Raw genomic sequence first — 19237 nt, forward strand, 5'->3', positions numbered from 1 at the left:
ATATCAGGGCCTGGCCTCTGAGGCCAAGCACAGGACCTGGCTCTCAGAGGTTGCCATCAGATCAGGGTGACAAGCAATGTCCATTTCAAGTGTCTCGACCTTCAAAGCAGGACCTGGCTCTCAAAGGTTGCCATCAAATCAGGGTGACAAGCGATGTCCATTTCAAGTGTCTCGACCTTCAAAGCTTTGTAAATGACAATCGCTGACCCTTATCATCTTGGAAGTGATTTACCCAAGTTGTACACAGAGTTGCTCTCTAGTTCATTAAGCTTTTAAAGCCTTAAATTTCTGAAAACACAATATCTGGTTAAAATGAACAGAACATCCCTAACTCCAATAAAAAGGTCTGCTACAAAACCACATGTGCTTTCCTCTTCACATTCTGGGTCTCCTTTCACGTCACTGCCCACAGATGGTCTCTCCCTTGAATTTTACACACTGTTTTCAAAGTTACATTTTTTTCTTCTGCTCACTGTTATTCATGGCCCCAGACCATGACCTGGGATCCAGCAGGTTTTCCACATCTACTAAGCTTCTGCCCCACTAAATTCTCAAGGACAAGTTACCCAAAGAGTTCAGAAAACTTGGAAAGCCTACAGCTGCACTGAACCAACAATTATAGCAAAAACACCTTCTGCATTGAATCTATGTTAAATAAAAATCTCTATTTGATATACTGAACATCTATGTCACAACATGTGATATATAATATATACAATATACCATAGAATAGACTAGTTCCAGTTGGAAAGGACCTCCAATGACCATCTAAGTCCAACTGCTTGACCACTTCAGGCTGCTTTAACAAAAAGTTAAAGCATGCGATTAAGCGCATTGTCCAAATGCCTCTTAAACACTGACAGCCTTCGGGCATCGACTACCTCTCTAGGAAGCCTCTTCCAGTGTCTGACCACCCTCTCGATAAAGAAACGTTCTCTAACATCTAATTTTATATTTATTTATGTAGCAATAGTTATATAAAACAGTTATATAATATTCTTATAGTGAATTTTTGGTTTAGATCCCTAATGTTTTATTATGTCTTTTTAAAGTTTTCTCATCTTTCCTCATGACAACTTAGTGTAATAGGGTAGAACAGTCTGTAAACTCTAATGCATAATAAAACGCCCAAAAGGTTGGTGAAACAATAACCTACCAAAAATGTCTTCATTACCTATTAGTAACATGAACTACAACTTGCGAAAGGACAATTCTTACTGTATTTTCTTACATGCCTCCCTGGACATCTAATGCTGGCAACTGTCCGAGGCAAAACACTGGGCTCCAGGCACCTTGGGTCCAGGCTTTGACACACAAATGACTCTGGGGTCTCTCTCTACAGATGTAATTTATGACATGGTATAACCTGTATATTTTGAGACAATCATCTCGGTTCTGAAATCAGATACTAGTACCTGAAACATCATTTGATTAGATTTCATTTATTTCACAGTAATTTACACTAGAATTTGAAACCAACAATAGTCCCTTGAGGTTAAGAGAAGTTTGACCAACTGACCTAACTTAAGAAGTAAAAATGACACATTTATTAACATCAAAGGAATCTCCTAAGCACAAATTCACAAACTTGTACTTAACACTTTCAACTCACGCCCACTTGAGTTGAAAGCAGCCTTTCCACAAAGGAAAGCAGCTCCTACTGCTGCCATCTAAGCAGGTCACCACCAGTATCTAAGAGTTAAACCTAACGTCACATATTCCCTTTCAAACCTCTTTGTCTATTCCCTCCTTTCAAGTAACCTTATTTACTCAGACCAAAACTTATTTAAAAATTAAATTCTTTTTTAATGCAAAAAAACTTAGGATAAAGTTGCCCAGCATGAATTTCAGACTGAGAGAAATAAACCCCGTTAATTTTGAGCATATTTCTTAAAATTTACCTGAGCAGAGAAGTCAATTAGCTTTGGAAGCAACAGTTTACTTCCTTCATCACTCTTCAGAAAATCCAGCAAACTTCCTGGTACAACAGAGAAAGATTAAGTCAGTGCAGCTTATTACCAAAATAAAGGTCACGCCAGGTCCTCAATTTTCTGGATCACAAAATTTTTGCAGTGAAGTCTTTTCAAGTTGACTACAGTAAGGCAGTCTCTTTACATGATTTAACAACAGTAACATCCAAGTTTTGCCCTTTTCCTGGGTGTAGAAAACTCCCGTTGGACCATACCTTGGATCAGTGATGTTGAGTTTGGTACGTACCCCAGTCTACAGACTATCAGGAAAGCTGTCTAGGAGAACCACATATATCAATCCTTTCCAAGTCAGAAAGAATAAGTGGCTCAACACTTGTTTATGAAGTTATCAGCAGAATTGCTTGAAAACAGAACAAAACAAGACAAACTTCCACCCAAGACAATCTGAGAAGGAAACCTCACTTGTTTTGTGTAGTAATGCTCTAATAAATGTTGTCCTTTACTAGCAGTGCAGCCATCCTCACAGGACCACTCCTCACTCACCTTCTTACACATGTCTTTATCAATTCAAGGGCCACATAAGGCAATTTCTAAGGTTTGTTTTAATTGCCTTGCTATGACACCAGACACAAAAGTTAGGTAGGGAGCCCAAAGCAACCAGAGTTATTTTGGGGGTTACACTCTGCATCTGAAACAATTAAAAATGCTGTGTTTAAGAAAACTGTAAAAATAGCTTATTTCAGAAATGCAGCAGAATAATAAAATTAAAGCCTCGGCCCCCCTCTAGGAGGATATTGGAGCGTTCAAAAGAATGCTAAAATCCCAAGTTTTATTTTTTTATTTCTTCATTTTTAAAGAAAGGGGACTAATTTAGAAGTGGAAGAGCTTACTAAAACATTGCTTGCAGATCTGATGTTGTTCTCACCTTTTGCCATGAATTCTGTTATAATGTAAATAGGCTCTTCTTTGGTCACTACAGCATAAAGCCTAACGAGCTTATCATGCTGAAGTGTTTTCATGAGGTTGGCTTCCTCCAGGAAGGCTTGCACAGACATCGTTCCAGGCTTCAGAGTCTTCACAGCCACTTTCGTACTATTGTGATAGTAACCTAAAAGGAGGGAATACGATCAGTGCTCTGTGCCGCACGGGGCCCCGACCTGTAGGGATTTGTAAAGCAGTTGAGGTTGGATTCCAGTAATAGCTAAGAGTCTGAGAGCAAGTGCCAGATGTAGCGCAAATATTTATGCTAGAATTCCTTTTTATTTTGCAACCGATACAACATAGCAGTGAAAAAGAAACCATTCCCTATTTTTAGAAATCAGTTACCTGGAAAAAAAAAAAAGACAAGGAAATTGTCTTACTTCATACCAAGTTTTCACTTACAAGTAGCCCATAAAATATTCAGTCAAGAGGTATTTGAATGAACATCCACTTAATTGTCTCAGAATCTAATAGAGCCCATGGATTACTTGCAAGAGTCTGTGATTACAGCTATTTTATGCATGCCAGTTTCAGCGTTACGGGAAAGTGCAATCAAATGAGTGCTCTCGTGACCACCAAAGATATGCTGCCAGGACTGCAATCCCGCAGTACTCAGTGCAAGATTTAAGACATGATAACTTCTTATCACGTAGCCCATGCCAAGAGTGGAAGAGACTGTGGCTATTTCATTCTCCTGTTTATCAAACCTTCTAATGTAACATTCTAATTACATAAAAAGCAACTATCAGTAAAGAGAAAAGCAGTGAATTATTTTCTGATTTAATGTTTTCCAAACATTAAATAAATGTTAAAGTAGCATTTAAAAAAAATACAGTAGCAAGTACTGATCCTTAAGTTTATCTTGTGAAGTCATTTAATTTGAAAAATAAAAGAAATGAAAGAAAAATGAAAGCGAGAGAAAGAGAGAAGGATATAAATGCAACTTCTGACTCCCTCCATACCCATTTCAACATTGCAAAAATATTTCTTGGAAGAGTTAAAACTGTCATGACTCAATGAAATAGCCTCATTTCCTTATTCAGCAACAATCCAAACAGTATCGCTGCAGTGGAGATATTGAATTGGAGTCCACCATTTCCTTATACTATTTACCTTCCTAACGTAAGAAATCAGCAGCAAAGCAAGGAACAAATTTCCAGATCTCAAGGGATTGCTTTAACCACTGCATCTTCTACCACCTTTTTTTAAAGAAGGATCATCAGCTGAGAAAAGCCACTATATCACAAAACATTCACCTGCATGATTATTAAATCGATTTTTCCAAACATGGTCACGTGAACGCATAACAAAGATACGCCTCTAAATGACCTACTAAGAAGAAATGACAACTACAGGTCAAATCTGCTGTTAAAGCGCAGGTACAGAATTTATATCTGTCAGAAAAACAGACATTAAATATATTTCTTTCTGCTTAAGAAGCTTCTTTGTATCGTTTCTACGACTCCATCCCATACCCTAAAGCAGAGCACTAACTGCGCTCCCAATTTGGTGAACACTCTACTGAACATAGCATTCTGTGAAGCAGTTGTGACCGACACACTTCACACTAACTACGCAACAGGATTTTACACTCGCTAAAGAGCTCCATCAACCCAGGGTTCTACTTACAGAAAGGTTACTTTATTACAACACTGCAGGGATACACACAAAGCAAATTAGCTGATGAGAGCACTAGAGATAATTGATCCTGATCTCTCACGTTCGTTTATTTCATCAGGTGTTGGGAGGGATGGGACACCAAACCGTTGAGGAAAGGTGGCCATGAACTCAATGAGCACACACAATGGCATCTGTGAAAAATGGACCCTTGACAGTTTGACAAAACTGGAATGTGTCACCTCTCTTGCCCACCTGTTATCACCAAAACCAGCGTTAGCTTGATTTGGGCTGAGGACCACATCAGACCTGGAGCAGGCAGCGTCTTTTTAGCATGCATCTGTACCACCCCAGCTTAACAGAGTGCTTGTCCTAGTCCTCCTGCCAGGTCACTTATCATTCCCCTGAGAACCTCGGTGTAGTTTCCACAATGATCATCTGCTTTGCAGGAACATTTTTACTGTACAGGTAAGAAACTGCAGCCTTTATGCACACAGAGGGAGACCGATGACCTCAAAGTGCTTCAGCGACAGCAAACTTAAGGTTTGATCTGCATCACAGAAGGATACTGGTGACGCCATATGATATGAATGAACATACGATCAGTTTGCTACCTAAACGTGAATTCAAAAAGATAGGTAAGCAATGAAATTCTTGCTTACATCTAGAACATCAGAAATAAAACTCAGATTCTTTGCAACTAACCTTCAGCTCGTGTCTGTACTGTAAAAATCTGTTTCTGATACTGATGAGATGTACTGGCAAGTTTTCTTGGTTCAATTTAGATGTCTTTTATTTTAACAACAGTGTTCCTGTGGTATGACTTACTCTGATTTTTCTAACAGTTGCATAGGAAAATACACCTCCAAAGTGTGTATTACTTCTATTCTAATTCGGAGGTTACTGAATGAGAGAATCTTTTACACTTGAGATGCAAGCAAGATGTGCCTCATTAATAAAATACACCATAATGGCTCCATTTGCCTTGTTAACTTTTCTCTTAGCCCTGCTTGAGAAATCTCCTCATGGATTATTAATACCACAGAGCATTACGGTTCACATCATATCAGTGCACACTAGGAACAAAAATGCATAAAACATAGACCCAGGTTCAGCACATCACTAAAGCATCTGCCCAGATGCGCTGAACTCCATGCTCAAAAACCCTTTCATACCATGGCATGAAGCAAGGCTCTCTGCAGTTTAGACTTCTGTTAAAAATTAAATGTGATGATGTCTTACACAGAGCGCCATGTTCTTCTCTATGCGTTAGAATGGGATCGTCCAAAAATTGTTAGTGTTTCAGGTATTTATTTTGGAGTTGATGACGATTGTTTTGACTGAGTAGTATGTTGGAGAGTCAGGTTGCCCCCAGATTCTTGCATGGGCTTAATCAGGCCAAGCTGTAATATGAATTTATAACAGACAATAATGAGGTTGAGCCTACCATTTCCAACCAGATCTCCAGGGCCAAAGATGAACAACTTTTTGCAAACAAGCCTACAAGATGCAGCCGCCGCCTTCTACTTTCACTGTAATTCCCTGCAAGGTTATACTGGGAACAACCTGTCTGAGCTGCAGAGACATGACACTTAGAAGCCAGGCGATGTCTTGGGCTGTTACCATTGCGGGAGGTTTTGGGTGAAGAGGCAGAGGAGCTGCTGTTCCTCAGTATCCTATTGCATGTCCGCACATCACTCCTCCTTCACCAACTACAGCCGTTGCTCAGCCGAGGACCAGAGGAATGAATGCCGGAGTAGCTCCATCTTGAGTTCGTCTCCCTACAGCCCATGAAAGGTGACGGCAGAAAGCACAGGCTGCAGCTTGCCAACCCCTGCCATGGGGTGGTACACAAAATGTCAACACAACTCTGCGGTCCCCTTTCCATCTATCATGTCAGGACAGCTGATGCCCCAAACACACACATAAACACTGACTTGGTAGCCTAAAACCAGAAAATCTTTATAAAATGAATAGAATTACACATAGCTGTAATGAAGAAAGAAATTAAATGCACTTGCAGTGATAGTCAAAACTGGGAAACTGATGGTCCTTATTAGCAAGCTTTCTCTGTGTAAGAGATACTCTTCAGAGTTGGAGGAGATTCACCTGCCTGCTTCCTAAGTGACAAAGATTTTCTGTGCAGGTCACACAGCCGAGCGCTTGGGGGATATAGGGGTCTGTTGTTTTTTTTTTTTCTTAGTTCTCCCATAACATAAACTAACTCCCTCCAAAAGGTGCAAGGGGAAGATGTCAATTTGGAAGCCCAAAGAGTAGTTATGGACAAACTAAAAAGAAAAGACTATAAAAGATATGCTGGCATATCTTCACATTGCAGTAACAGTATTCTCTCCGATCTTCCCATATATCACAGAATCACAGAAGGGCTGAGGTTGGCAGGGATCTCTGTAGGACATCTGGTCTGACCCCCCTGCTCAAGCAGAGCCATCACCCAGAGCCGGTTCCCCAGGACCATGTCCAGGTGGGTTTTGAGTATCTCCAAGGATGGAGACTCCACAACCTCCCTGAGCAACCCGTGCCAGTGCTCGGTCACCCTCACAGTCAAAAAGTGTTCCCTAATGTTCAGAGGGAACCTCCTGTGTCCCAGTTTGTGCCCATTGCCTCTGGTCCTGGTGCTGGGCACCACTGAAAAGAGCCTGGCTCCGTCCTCTTTGCACCCTCCTTCCAGGTATTCACATACATTAATGAGATTCCCCCTGAGCCTTCTCTTCTCCAGGCTGAACAGTCCCAGCTCCCTCCGCCTTTCCTCGTACAAGAGATGCTCCAGTACCCTCATCATCTTCATGGCCCTTCACTGGACTCTCTCCAGTAGCTCCATATCTCTCTTTACTGGGGAGCCCAGTTCCTCTGAATGGAACACTGTTCCCTCTGAAACCACAATTCTAGGTACCCTTTATCAACAAGAAACTTATTTAGTAATGAAACCATGGAACAATATTTCTCTCTAATTCGCACTATCGCTGAAAACCAATATTGTTCTATATGACGAGAGAGCAAAACAACTGTCTCTGTAACCAGGAGAGCGTAACAACTAGGTTTTCTCTCCATACCTCCACGTATCTCCTGATGCCCCAAGTTGATCATTACAGCACACAGTGTTTGTTGATACCCTGCACCCCACAGCTGACCTAATAAGTCTTCTCCAGCTTAAACTTCCTTGGTTCTGAGATTAACCACGCTCCTGAATCGAGAGGACCTGTGCGATGCAAATCAGCTTCTCTTGCTTCAGAAAGGAAGCAGAGAAGAGGAAACACAGCCATCACTTTCACAGTACATTAATTTTTCTCACAGTGCAGCAATTCAGACGCATGGGTTAGGCCCAGTTTAGATGTTAAAATAATGACACAAACAAGAGGAAACATCTTGAACCAGAAACACCCTTTTCAAGTTTCATGCCTTTGTGTGTGTGTGTGCGCAGAAGTAGTCACTTCCCAAAATGATCTACATTTTCAAGCAGGTGACTGCCTTCTGCCACAACGTCTTCCACAGCGTTGCAGTGTCAGTTAAACATTTCTTGCCCTGGTTTATTAGACAGAAAAAAACCTGCACAATGGCTGACGCTTGTCTTAACTCATATGTAAATTGTCACTCATGTGTACTACAGCTCGAGGCTTTCTTCAGCTTTTTCTCATGAAGGCAGATAAGAGGCTGAATTTGGCTACGTTGATTATATTATATTATTGACTATAGAGATGTGTTGCTTGCATTTTTTTTACATGCTTTATATGAAAAGATCGCACCTATGACTGAATTAGAGCTTTCTGATTGACACTGCAGTTGTGTATGGGATTTGCCACTCCAACAGCATCACTCTGTGCTTTACTTTTCGAAACGATAGTGTCTCTTGACAGCAATGACGTTCCCGTCAGAGTGTCGCACCCTTCGTAGCTTTGAGTCTTCTAGTAAGCTTTGGGATACACTTTTACAGTTGGCTAGAAATGCCCTGCCTATAGAGCCTTGCTTAGCAATATAATAATAACAACAATAATAATCTGATTATTATTATTAGAACTGTAACAATTTTATTACTATTTGAATCTAACGTCCAAAAAGGAGATTCAGGGGAGGGCTAAGAGAATGATTTGGCCTGAAAAAAACATCCTAGTGAAGACTTTGGGAAGAAGGTGTAGTTTACCTCAAATAAGATGGTAACAAGTGTGTAAGTAATGAATAGTACACAGAACATGCAATACGGAACCCAAAAAATACTCAGAAGCCTGAGTAGGCAGCATTTCAAATGCAAGAGGATTAAATCATTTTTGCAGGACGTTATTAGACACTGGTCATAGCCCCTTGCCACAGGAAGTCACTGAGGCTGAGAAAATATTGTTTATAAGCCAAAGCTAATTATGGTTATAATAATTAACACTATCATTTTTGGCCAGGTATATATTAACATTTACAACTTGTAAGTCTTATGACACTTTCATTATTGGGGACTTGCATGATAATTCTAGGTAGGAGGTGATCAGTCTCTAACCTTCTTACTAAGTCAGTCACCTACTTTCTGAGCAGCAAGCTGGCAGACAATAATCTTAGATTAAATGTCCCCTTTTTTCACCCAGTATGGCAGCGCCATGCATTACATTGCAGCGTCGTCTTTACCAAGAGACAAGGAAAACTCTATACATAATTCACTAAAAGACATGATTTCTTTTTATTTCATGTTCTTTACCACTTTCTGATCTGAAACCAAGTTCAGAGAGGCCCATCAATTTTTGAGAATTGGGAGTCACATCTTACTATAACCTTCTACTTCCTCCACAAAATACAACCAAAAAACCTCCTATTGTCTTTGACCTTCTAAATTACAGTGCTTACTATTTTTTTTCCCCTTTAAAAGACACCAAAGGGTTTGTTCCACATCTCTGCCAGGTATCTTCCCCCTCACAAACCCTCACTCCTCACAAAAAAGTATATTCTGGGCCTGATTTTGCTGGTTTACAAGCATATTGGACCAAAGTCACGTCCACTGTTTTTCGGAATGACCCTGAAATGGCACTTCTTTCAGCAGATTTAAATTCTCATTTCAAAGGAATAAACTTACCCATCCAGACTTCTCCGAACTGACCAGCTCCAAGTTTCTTCACTAATTTAATCGATTCCCTTGGAATTTCCCATGCATCTTTATCCCATGGTTTTTGAGGCTTCGGACTAATACAAGCTTTTTCCAACTTTCTGCATAAGCCATCTGATTGCTCTGGTTTTCAAAGGAAAAACAAAATACAAAATCCGTTACACTTCTGTGCCTCATGACTTGAGACAAACATTATTTAATTGCAAGTGTGCACTAACCTGCTCAAAATAATGTTCAAAATACTCAGATGCTTTGATGAAAACATAACCTTCCTGGTGCTTTCACATAACTTTAAACACCTCTGAACTGAAATTTGGTATTCAGAGACAAATTTAATAAAGAAATGTCACATGCATCTGGTTACCATCAGATTATTAAGGGGTTTTAGTACAATTTGTACCCAATAAATACAATATAAGATCCGATTACTGACAGTATGTGCATGAAGATACACACTGGAGTCAGGCTTGGGACCCGGATTCTGAATTTGTCATTAAATTTTCTTGCAGCATGGTTTCAGACACATGTGCATGCAAGCATAAGTAGGTCACCACTATTTTCTCCTCCAGACACTCACCAGCTATAACTTTAATCAAATGTTGAAAAATTCTCAGGTTTTCCAGCTGTGCTAAAGTATTACCCCACATGTCTGACAACTCAGAGAAATCTCATGGCCAAGTCCTCAGCGTGGCTTTGAAAAATGACTATGTGATTTTCTGTCCTACATTTTTTGTCTTCTCCGTCTTTGGAGTTACAAGACTAAAAAAAACCACTGTATTTTGGAGCTATCCACCAGGAGGTTAGGCAGAATGAAAAGTCACTTTTGTAGCTAAAAGACAGCTAGAAACTTGTCCCTTCCCCACCTCCTTTTTTTTTTTTTTAATAAAAAGTGTATACATACTATGTGGGTGCAATTTTCTTTCTTGAAGTAAATGGAATTTTACTTCCTTCAAAACGCCACTAACAATAGAAAATTAAATAAATAATTTTATAGGAAAAAATAAAAACAATTCCATGCTCAACACCAGATACAAGATGACCTTCACAAGTCTATATGTATTTCTGCTAACTGTGAATACAAATTTACTCTCAAATACAGAATTAATTTATTTACAGTGCAGGCAATTCTTACTATAGCTTCACATCGTCATAACTTTGAAGAGGTGTTTTATAAAGCTGTTCTTTATTTCATAATGGTATGCCACAGAGCAAGCAGCATTAGGTCTGATTATGATAACAACATTACTTGGTTCCAACCAGTTTTACTTTATCTTTGATAACATGCATGTCTGAGTTATTTAGGCAAAAAAAAAAAAAGATGAAAGTGTTTGAAAGAAAACAAGAAAGCATTTATATTCCTTCACAGGAAATAGTGGCTGTATTCTATGAAGTAATTCACTAACTGATTTGACTTACTTTGATAATGTTTGATCATATCATTGATGTTCGGAAAAGTTATTCTTGGAGAGATGTAAAATCCTCCATTGTCTAGACTCCTAATTTTGTAGTGCTTAATAACATCGCCATGCTGTGGATCATAGTCTCTTATGGAGAGAGAATAGCTGCCTATGGATAAAGAAAGAATGATCGTTAACAGATAGCAAAAGTCTATAGTGCCCACGCATATACAGTTGAGCCTAACAAAACTGACTTTTTTGCCTGTTTTTGTTTTTATTCCCGTATTTCCTCAAAAAGCCTTTTGCAATCAGCAGGAGGAAGTTAGCCAATAGCCTGTCCTGAACTGGTCACCAAAATGCTTACACTCACACTTTCTTTTTCAATCTTATTCAACCAACTCAGGAGCTCCATCACCCAGGCAGCTCCATGTCCAACGTCCACTTCTCTGCAGAAAATCCCCCCAGCTGGAGCAGAACTGGCTGGGAAAGCAAGGCCAGGGTTGTCACACTCCTCCGGCAGAAGCTGAAATTCGGAGATCAGCGTTTCGGAAAAGGAACACGCCCTTGAGGATGTTGTGGGTCAACTAGCAAAAGGATGGGTTGGAGATGGCTTGAGGCATACAGGAGGGAGAGCAGATCTGTCAGTCCTAGGGAGCCAAACCTCAGCTGGGATTTAAGATGGGGCAGCAGAGCATCTGCCCTTAACTACAGAGCTCTTCGTTTCTTCCACTCATACAATTCTTGTTGTCCGTTTGCAAAGGATAAGAAACCACCTCATCTCCTTCTCTCTCCCCCCACACAGATCCAGTGACAGAAGGGGATAGAAAGAAATATTCTGGGGGTGCTTTGCCTTACTCTCAGCAGCCTGTGTTGAATTTAGGAGTCTTCGCTTGAGAACTTCATTTAGGAGTCTTCATCTGAGAGCACAGAAACAGCAATATGGGCCCATTACAGAGAGCTACCTAACCAAGAGTGTGCAGCGTTGGGGCCAGAGAAGCTACCCTGCGGAGAGGTCAGACATATGGCCCAATGAAGGGCTTCATGCATCTTCCTCTGGAGCAGGCAGTGCCCATATCCAGCTGGAGCATCCAGCCAGGCTGCTGTCAGGGTCCAGATGCTGGGGCAGAACCTCCTATGCTCTTCTCAAAATCCCGGCCAAAGAGCCTGGAGACTTCATGAAGCTTTTCAGTACAAAGAGCTCTGTCTACAGCACAAACCTTTACCAAAAAGCTTTTTGAAAAAAAATCACATTACAATGCAGAAGTGTAAACCCTCATGCACTAACTACATTTTAAAACTTGTGGCAATGGATCCAAACCCAATAATGGTATACTATAAAATGCAGCATCTACTATTTACAGTGAAAAGTATGCTTCAGTAAAGGAATCACAAATGTTAAGAAGAGAAAAGATCTCTCACTTCATTCATTCCTGCTTCTTGTCAGTGTAATCACATGCATGCTTTTTTTTCCCTATCTCACCTTCAGGTGTTAACCTGTAACTCTCTTCTCTCTTTTCCTGATGATTTTCTCATCCTTCTCACTCCTACAGAACTACAGAAAATTCACACAATAGGACACACTGGGACTACTCCACACCCAGTGCCACCCCATGCCAGTTTTTGTGAAGATAGGCTGTATGTTTTGAACTCTACTATCAATTCCAAAATAACCCACCCCAACACCTACCTTTTAATGTTTCACTTTCTCTGATAAGGAAAGCTCCAGGACCGTTTCCAGGAGCCAGAAGTTGTCTTTCAGCATCTTTTCGGGTTATATCTTTGAAGAACCATCTGAAAAATATTTCAAAGAGTTAGAACCTTTTCTATCCCCCACCCACAAAGGATACAGCACCAGGATAAAGAAGTTTGCCAGTATTTAGAGCCTGGGAGAACTTACTCTTCTGTTTCCAGGGTGTTTACTTTTGCTACGTAGTTGCTGGGAATGAAGCCTTCCTTCCTTGTCGTGAGAGATTTTGCTCTCCACCATTCTCCCAGCCTGAAAAACAGAAACAACAGTAGTATTCACAGGAGAGAAAAATGATCAAGTGTTATTTGGGTTCTACTGTGCTGAGAGCTTTGCCCACACTGGAGAGAGAAGCAGCATCTTTCCTCTGAACTGAAGCCCCCTGAGAAGCCATCGGCTCCAGTGTTTGGTCACTGTTACCCAGGGCAGCTGCCAAGTCCAACCAACAGCTCCACATGCACTTGTATTTTCACATGTAAGGGGGCTCTCTTACCATTCATACTCTCGTGAGTAGGATGTCAACACATTATAAAGGGAATTAGATGAGCCTAAAGAAAAACTACAATGGGTAGGGGCAATCCCAAGCACAAATACAGGCTGGGCAGGGAATGGATGGAGAGCAGTCCTGAGGAGAAGGACTTGGGGGTGCTGGTTGACGAGAAGCTCAACACAACCCAGCAATGTGCGCTGGCAGCCCACAAAGCCAACTTGAGCAACCTGGTCTGGTGGAAGGTGTCCCTGCCCATGGCAGGGGGGTTGGAACTGGATGGTCCTTAAGGTCCCCTTCCAACCAAACCATTTTGTGGTTCTGTGATACAATCAGTACTGCCATACTTACTCCTCAATAACTTTCAATTTTTCTCCTTTTTTGAAGGACAAGTCATCTTCATGAATGCCATCATAGGGATACAAAGCTATCACGATGGTTCCATGCTCCTCTGTTTCTACAAAAGTAGAAGGCATGTTCGCATTATTTCACAGGTTGACGTGGGCACAGCACACAGCAGTAAGATTCCTATGAGAACGTACCTTCACTGACAAACCTCTGTCCTGGTAAGAGCTGTGCCTCTGGATTTGCCTACGATAAAAAAATGTCTTTAATTAAGCAGTTTTAGATCTTTGTGACAATCTTACATTATGATTCCGTATTATTCAGTTGCTTTGGTATCATCTTATGTCTTTAATTAAGCAGTTTTAGGTCTTTGTGACAATCTTACATTATGATTCTGTATTATTCAGTTGCTTTGGTATCATCTTACATGTCTTAAATTAAAAGGAAATGCTCCACTCTTTTCCCACCATTCTTCAAAACCAAATTACAACATAAAAACGTAGTAAGTCCCCACTAGATTTTGAACTGAGCAGCTCAGACTTCGGGAAGGTGTGACACAAGCTGTGGGGAGAAAGTTCACAGCTTTGCAACTTCTGCTGAAGAGGCTTTAGGCAGGGGACTTTAACAGGACAGTTATTAACATGTAGCTGTCATGCTAAAGAACTACAAGTACGGTTATGTTGCTAAGATTGTGCAAGGAAAAAAAAAAAAAGAGTAATTAAGAAAAAAATAGTAGTAGCTTGGGATGCATGTACATTGACTGAGAGCATGCTGAGTCCACTGTGTCGGCTGGTGAGAGGGGAGAGAAGGGTCTCCTTCACACCCGCAGAGAGCATGGCCCCAGGAAATACGGTTTCCTCAGCATGGTAGAAAGGGTAGGGGAGAAAAAAGGTACCAGTCAATCTGCAAAATAGCAAACCCACTTGGTACCTGACGGGATTCCCCTTCCCAGCACCCTGCCTTTCCAGCCACCACCAGCCTGTTCCTCCCACACGCTCCGCTTCGCTCCCCTCCCATCCTCACCCCGCACCTCCTGCACGGTTCGGTCCTGGCCTTCAGCGAGCAAAAGGAAAGTTGACTACAGCTGGTGAAGAATCACCCAGGATTCCTTCAGCCTTTTAAAACAGAATAATCAACACCTGGATCCCATTAAACCCCCAGCACTGATGCTTTTAAAATCAGTTCTAAGCTACTTCAGGTTCTCTAACGTCACCTAGCATTCTTTTACAGACATAGCTATATCTAGATCAAGCCTTGCCAAGGATTACTATTTTCACGCAGAAAACTAAGACGAACATAAAGTAATTAAGTAACAAACTGCCAATTTTTATTTTTTATTTCTTTAAGTACTCATTTCTTGCAGGTGAACTGCACAACACTGAAAGCCCAATTGTGGACTAATGATCATCTGAATTTCTTCATGCATGTGCTTTGGATTGAAATTTAAGTTATGGCAGTCATGCTTTGATCTTGCTACTGGAATTCTCCCCTGAGACTATCTACTTACTGGCCTTTGCTGTTTATTGGACGTTGGATCCCTCACATAAATAGTTCGTTCAGTTTTACGTACTGGTTGATTCTTCAAATCTAGCCCATCTCCATGCAGATTCTCTTTCCTTTTTGATTTTATACATCCCATATTTCCTGTTGGAATAAAAAAGGTATTAAACAAAAACATTATGCCATAAACCAAGCCGTTTCCCATGCAATCATCTGGGCTATGCAGCAAAAACGTGCTTCCTTTTCACACACAATAGTTCATGGGGAGAGCAACTGAAGGTTAGGAGTGCAGGCTGACAGCTCTTTTCTGCTGCAAAGGAAAGAAATGCCTTCTTGTCTCAACCTACAGATGAAGTAAATATTTCAAAACAGTTATTTACTATTTCAGCATTTTCAGATTTATCATCTTTTCTCCCCAGTCTGCCCCCCCTCCCAACCCCTTACATCTTTCTGATACTTCTGTGAGCTTCAGAATTGATTTAGGAAAAATGTAATTACTGTAGTGACAACTCATTTCTGTACGTTTTAGAGAAAAGGCTGCTTCTGAAGATGTAGGAAAAAATTCCAGTCCAAATGATGAGAACTGCAGCTGGAGTTAGCACTGCCCGGATCTCCCCACTTCATTTCCCATACGCCAGTCTAGTAGGGAGCTCCGCTTGGTTCAAATCCCCAGCTGACGTGAGGCTGATGACCTGTGCAGTCCCAGCTCCGAGGCAGATCCGCTGCTACCGTGACCTTCAGTAACGAATCTCCTTGTCCAAATAGGCCTGTTACAGCAGTCTAAAATAGCCAATGTGTGTATCAGTGATGGCAAATCACCACGCAAGTATTTCTTCTTCAGTACAATTTAGAAGGATAATCCTTCTCTCAGGATGTGCATCCATGCTAAATCGGATGAGATACAGCTGTTAGCATCTACACGACTGGAAGCTGACTGCTAATCCCATGATGTAATTGCACAGTACTTCAGCAAGCATATATACAACATTATCTCTATATTCCTCCCTTGGAGGACAGTAATTATACTTACTCTTCAAAGAATCCACTACGAATGTTTTTCAAACCTCTCCTTCCTTCCTCTCTCCCTCCTTTCAGGTCAGTGCTCTAATGCTAGGTTCACAGTCACATTTTCCCTCGCAGGCACACACTCTCACTCCCCCCCTGCCCTAATTAATCTTTAAAGCCAGTTCTTTGAAGAACAATGTGAAAACTAAAATAAGAGCTGAGTGCATATACGGGCTCAAGTAAACCAGCACCAACTAAAACACAGCTGGAGAAGCTAAAGCAGGTTGTGACACCCTCTACTACATCTCACTTTTGCCTTCATCTCTAGGATAGCAAAGGTCTTCCTAGGAAACAGTTAAAGTAGGAGAGGTGTCCATGTGCAGACACAACTGGTTCAATGGGATGGTGCCTTGCACACCCTACCCCTGTAGGTAGGAAAATTAGCCAGATTGGTCTGGGTTCACATTAAGATTTGTACTTTTGTAATACTGATAATAATCGTAATCCTAACTGACTATAACAATAAACCAAGGCCACAAGCACTCCCACGTGGGAGGTCTCAACTTCCCACCTGCCATCGAGGAAGCACCACGTAATGACAGGGGCACTGGCCTATCCCTGGGCTAAGCCTCTTCTTCTAAACAGAAGAGGAGGGTATCACCTCTCCTACCATTTCTGCAAATTAGCTGTCACCTCTTGTCAACAAATCTTGGGCGTCCATAATATTTCCACAGTGATGCAGTGAACTGTGACACTGGTTTAAAAGCAGCACGAGAACCCATTGCTCCCCTTCTCGTCTTCTCTTGGAATAAAAAATAAAAGGAATGATACAGAAAATCAATAGACACTGACAAGGCATCATCATCCCACAGAGGCAGAAAATACAGTTTCCTCTTCTTCAGTCTCAACATTTCCATGTTCCCATGCTCGTTTGAAGGCACTGGGGGTACCTTCACCCAGGAGCTTCCCTTAGGAGCAAGTATCTTTAACGCTTAATATTAGTTTGCGAAACATTTCCACGTTCCCATACTCGTTTGAAGGCACTGGGGGGTACCTTCACCCAGGAGCTTCCCTTAGGAGCAAGTATCTTTAACGCTTAATATTAGTTTGCGAAAACACCCCTTGGGAGATTTTCCCAAATTCTCAGCTCTACATGGGTTACATACTAGCTGTTTCGAAATACTGAGAAGGATTTTTTAAATTTTGTTTTATATTTATTTATAATTGTGGATATATAGATGACTCTTGCTCTGTGGTTCATAGGAAAATTTTGTACACCCACAGGCAGGCTGGTGTTTGCACGCTCACCCTGGACATCAGGAAGCCCAGTGTTTAATTACCTGCTGTATCTGCAAGATCAGGTATTTAGTCACCTCAGTGCTAACCTTTTTGCTCTTGAACAGTTCTGCTTCTACAGAACAAACAGCTAAAGTGGAGGACATAAGGTAATTTGATCTAAGTTGTCAGCCAAAAAATCCTTCCCTATTGCTGTAAGAAAGCTGAAGAATCTCTTTAGAGACTGCAGCTTGCCCAGTGCCAGCGTAAACTCAGAGAAAAGCATTTTTACTCAGATTTTTTTTCTGCAGCTTAAAGCACGTGAACAGCTGTAACTTAAGCCTGCTGTGAGGTTGTGCTGGCAAACTCAAGGTTAGCATTTGTTTGTGACGGTAACAACACCGGATCAGTAATGCCCACATGCAGGTGCTCCGTGCTCCCATAGAAGTCCACTCGATGTCATGTGAAATCACACAAACACACTATGTGAGATAACACACGCGATGGCACCAACCAAAGAGAAGATCCTGAGCCTCATCATGAAGGACTGGTTTTTGGGCTTGTTCCTCATGGAGATGAAAGTCCATGGTCTTCACAGGACTCAGCCAGGTCTACACTGGCAAATAGCCCCAACAGTTGGTGCTGAAGCCCATACCTGCTTTGAGGGGAGTTATTGCCCCATTCTCTCCAGTACAGCCCCAAGGACTGAACATTTTGTAAGAGCAAAACCATAGGAAGGGTTTACCTAAAGGTAAGCCCCGCACTGCATCTTCCTAAAGCAGTCCTGTTCTTGCCCTCCAACTCCGCTCCACGACACGAACTGCAGTCTTGCAAGCAGGGGCAACTGCTTCAGGAGTGGGATCCTGGTCTAACTCAAATGCTAATGTAGACACAACCTGAGACTTTCAGCTTCTTTAGAAAACAAGCTTCTTAAATCTTGCAAAAGAAACATATGAAATTACGCAATAACATAAAACAAATGTTTAGTACTTAGTATATATCAATATAGTTAAGTATACGATATATAATTTAATATTTAATTTTCTGACCTTACGGCATTTCTAAACAAGTATAGGCAGACAATGGAGACAAAGCATAAACAAAGTTGAAAAACCATTTTTAAGCAGTAGAAACTGGATCAATGAGCACATGGCCTTTTGATACTGTGAAACAAAAGATTTTTGAACTCTTTAAAGACAGTAAGATCTTTTATCTCTGTACATGCTAGCTCTCTGTAAAGCTGTGTGCACTGGGTTCTGGACTGCACATTTAAAAATCATTAAGATCAGTCCTACGTCCAAAGCAAAAGTTAACTGTCTTGGTTTCCAAAACTTCTGCTCAGTGACTGCTCAGTTCATCTGCAATGCCAGATGTATTTGTTTCCAGCATAGTTTTAGACATTTTCGCTGAAATCTGATCCAGGACTTTCGCAGGGTTTTGAGAGTGGTATCAAAGTAGGGATTCATAGGGCCAGTATCAACAGCAGGCACTGACGGGAGTGTTTCTATCAACATACATTGTGATGGATTTCAAAATACAAAATGGTATATCTTTACCAAAGTTAACTTCGCAAGTGTTTGACCCTAGCAAATTCCCCAGGAAAAAAGAAGCTTTGAAATACAAAATGTGTATGCAGAGTACATCTTTCTTCGTTTATACAGTAGTCATAAGGAAAATCTGAAGGGGGGAAGTTCATTCATGCATAAATAAAATATTTCACTTGGTGTAAAATGTTTATTTGCATAGCACTCTGTTGCTGTATCACAAGGAGCATCAAGGAAGCATTTTGTGCAGATATAAAGAGAATATGGTAAGCAAAGAGCAATCCGGAGAGCGCAGCATCATTACAAATTAAAC

The 19237-nt window shown here is 41.1% G+C and overlaps 1 protein-coding gene across 1 annotated transcript; it reads right to left on the bottom strand.

The window, feature by feature from the left end:
* Positions 1-1901: 1901 nt before the first annotated feature.
* LYN (LYN proto-oncogene, Src family tyrosine kinase) lies at positions 1902-15239 on the bottom strand (the record flags this gene model as incomplete). Its single annotated transcript, XM_009705630.1, has 9 exons — positions 15108-15239; positions 13798-13846; positions 13607-13712; positions 12922-13020; positions 12712-12815; positions 11044-11193; positions 9598-9750; positions 2857-3039; positions 1902-1978 (listed from the first exon to the last, which is right to left on the bottom strand). Coding segments are annotated over exons 1-9 (1053 nt in total), but the record flags the coding sequence as incomplete, so codon positions are not given.
* Between the last annotated feature and the right edge of the window lie 3998 nt (positions 15240-19237).

This window comes from Cariama cristata, unplaced genomic scaffold (genome assembly GCF_000690535.1).
Source record: "Cariama cristata isolate BGI_N322 unplaced genomic scaffold, ASM69053v1 scaffold10738, whole genome shotgun sequence".
Classification (NCBI taxonomy): domain Eukaryota; kingdom Metazoa; phylum Chordata; class Aves; order Cariamiformes; family Cariamidae; genus Cariama; species Cariama cristata.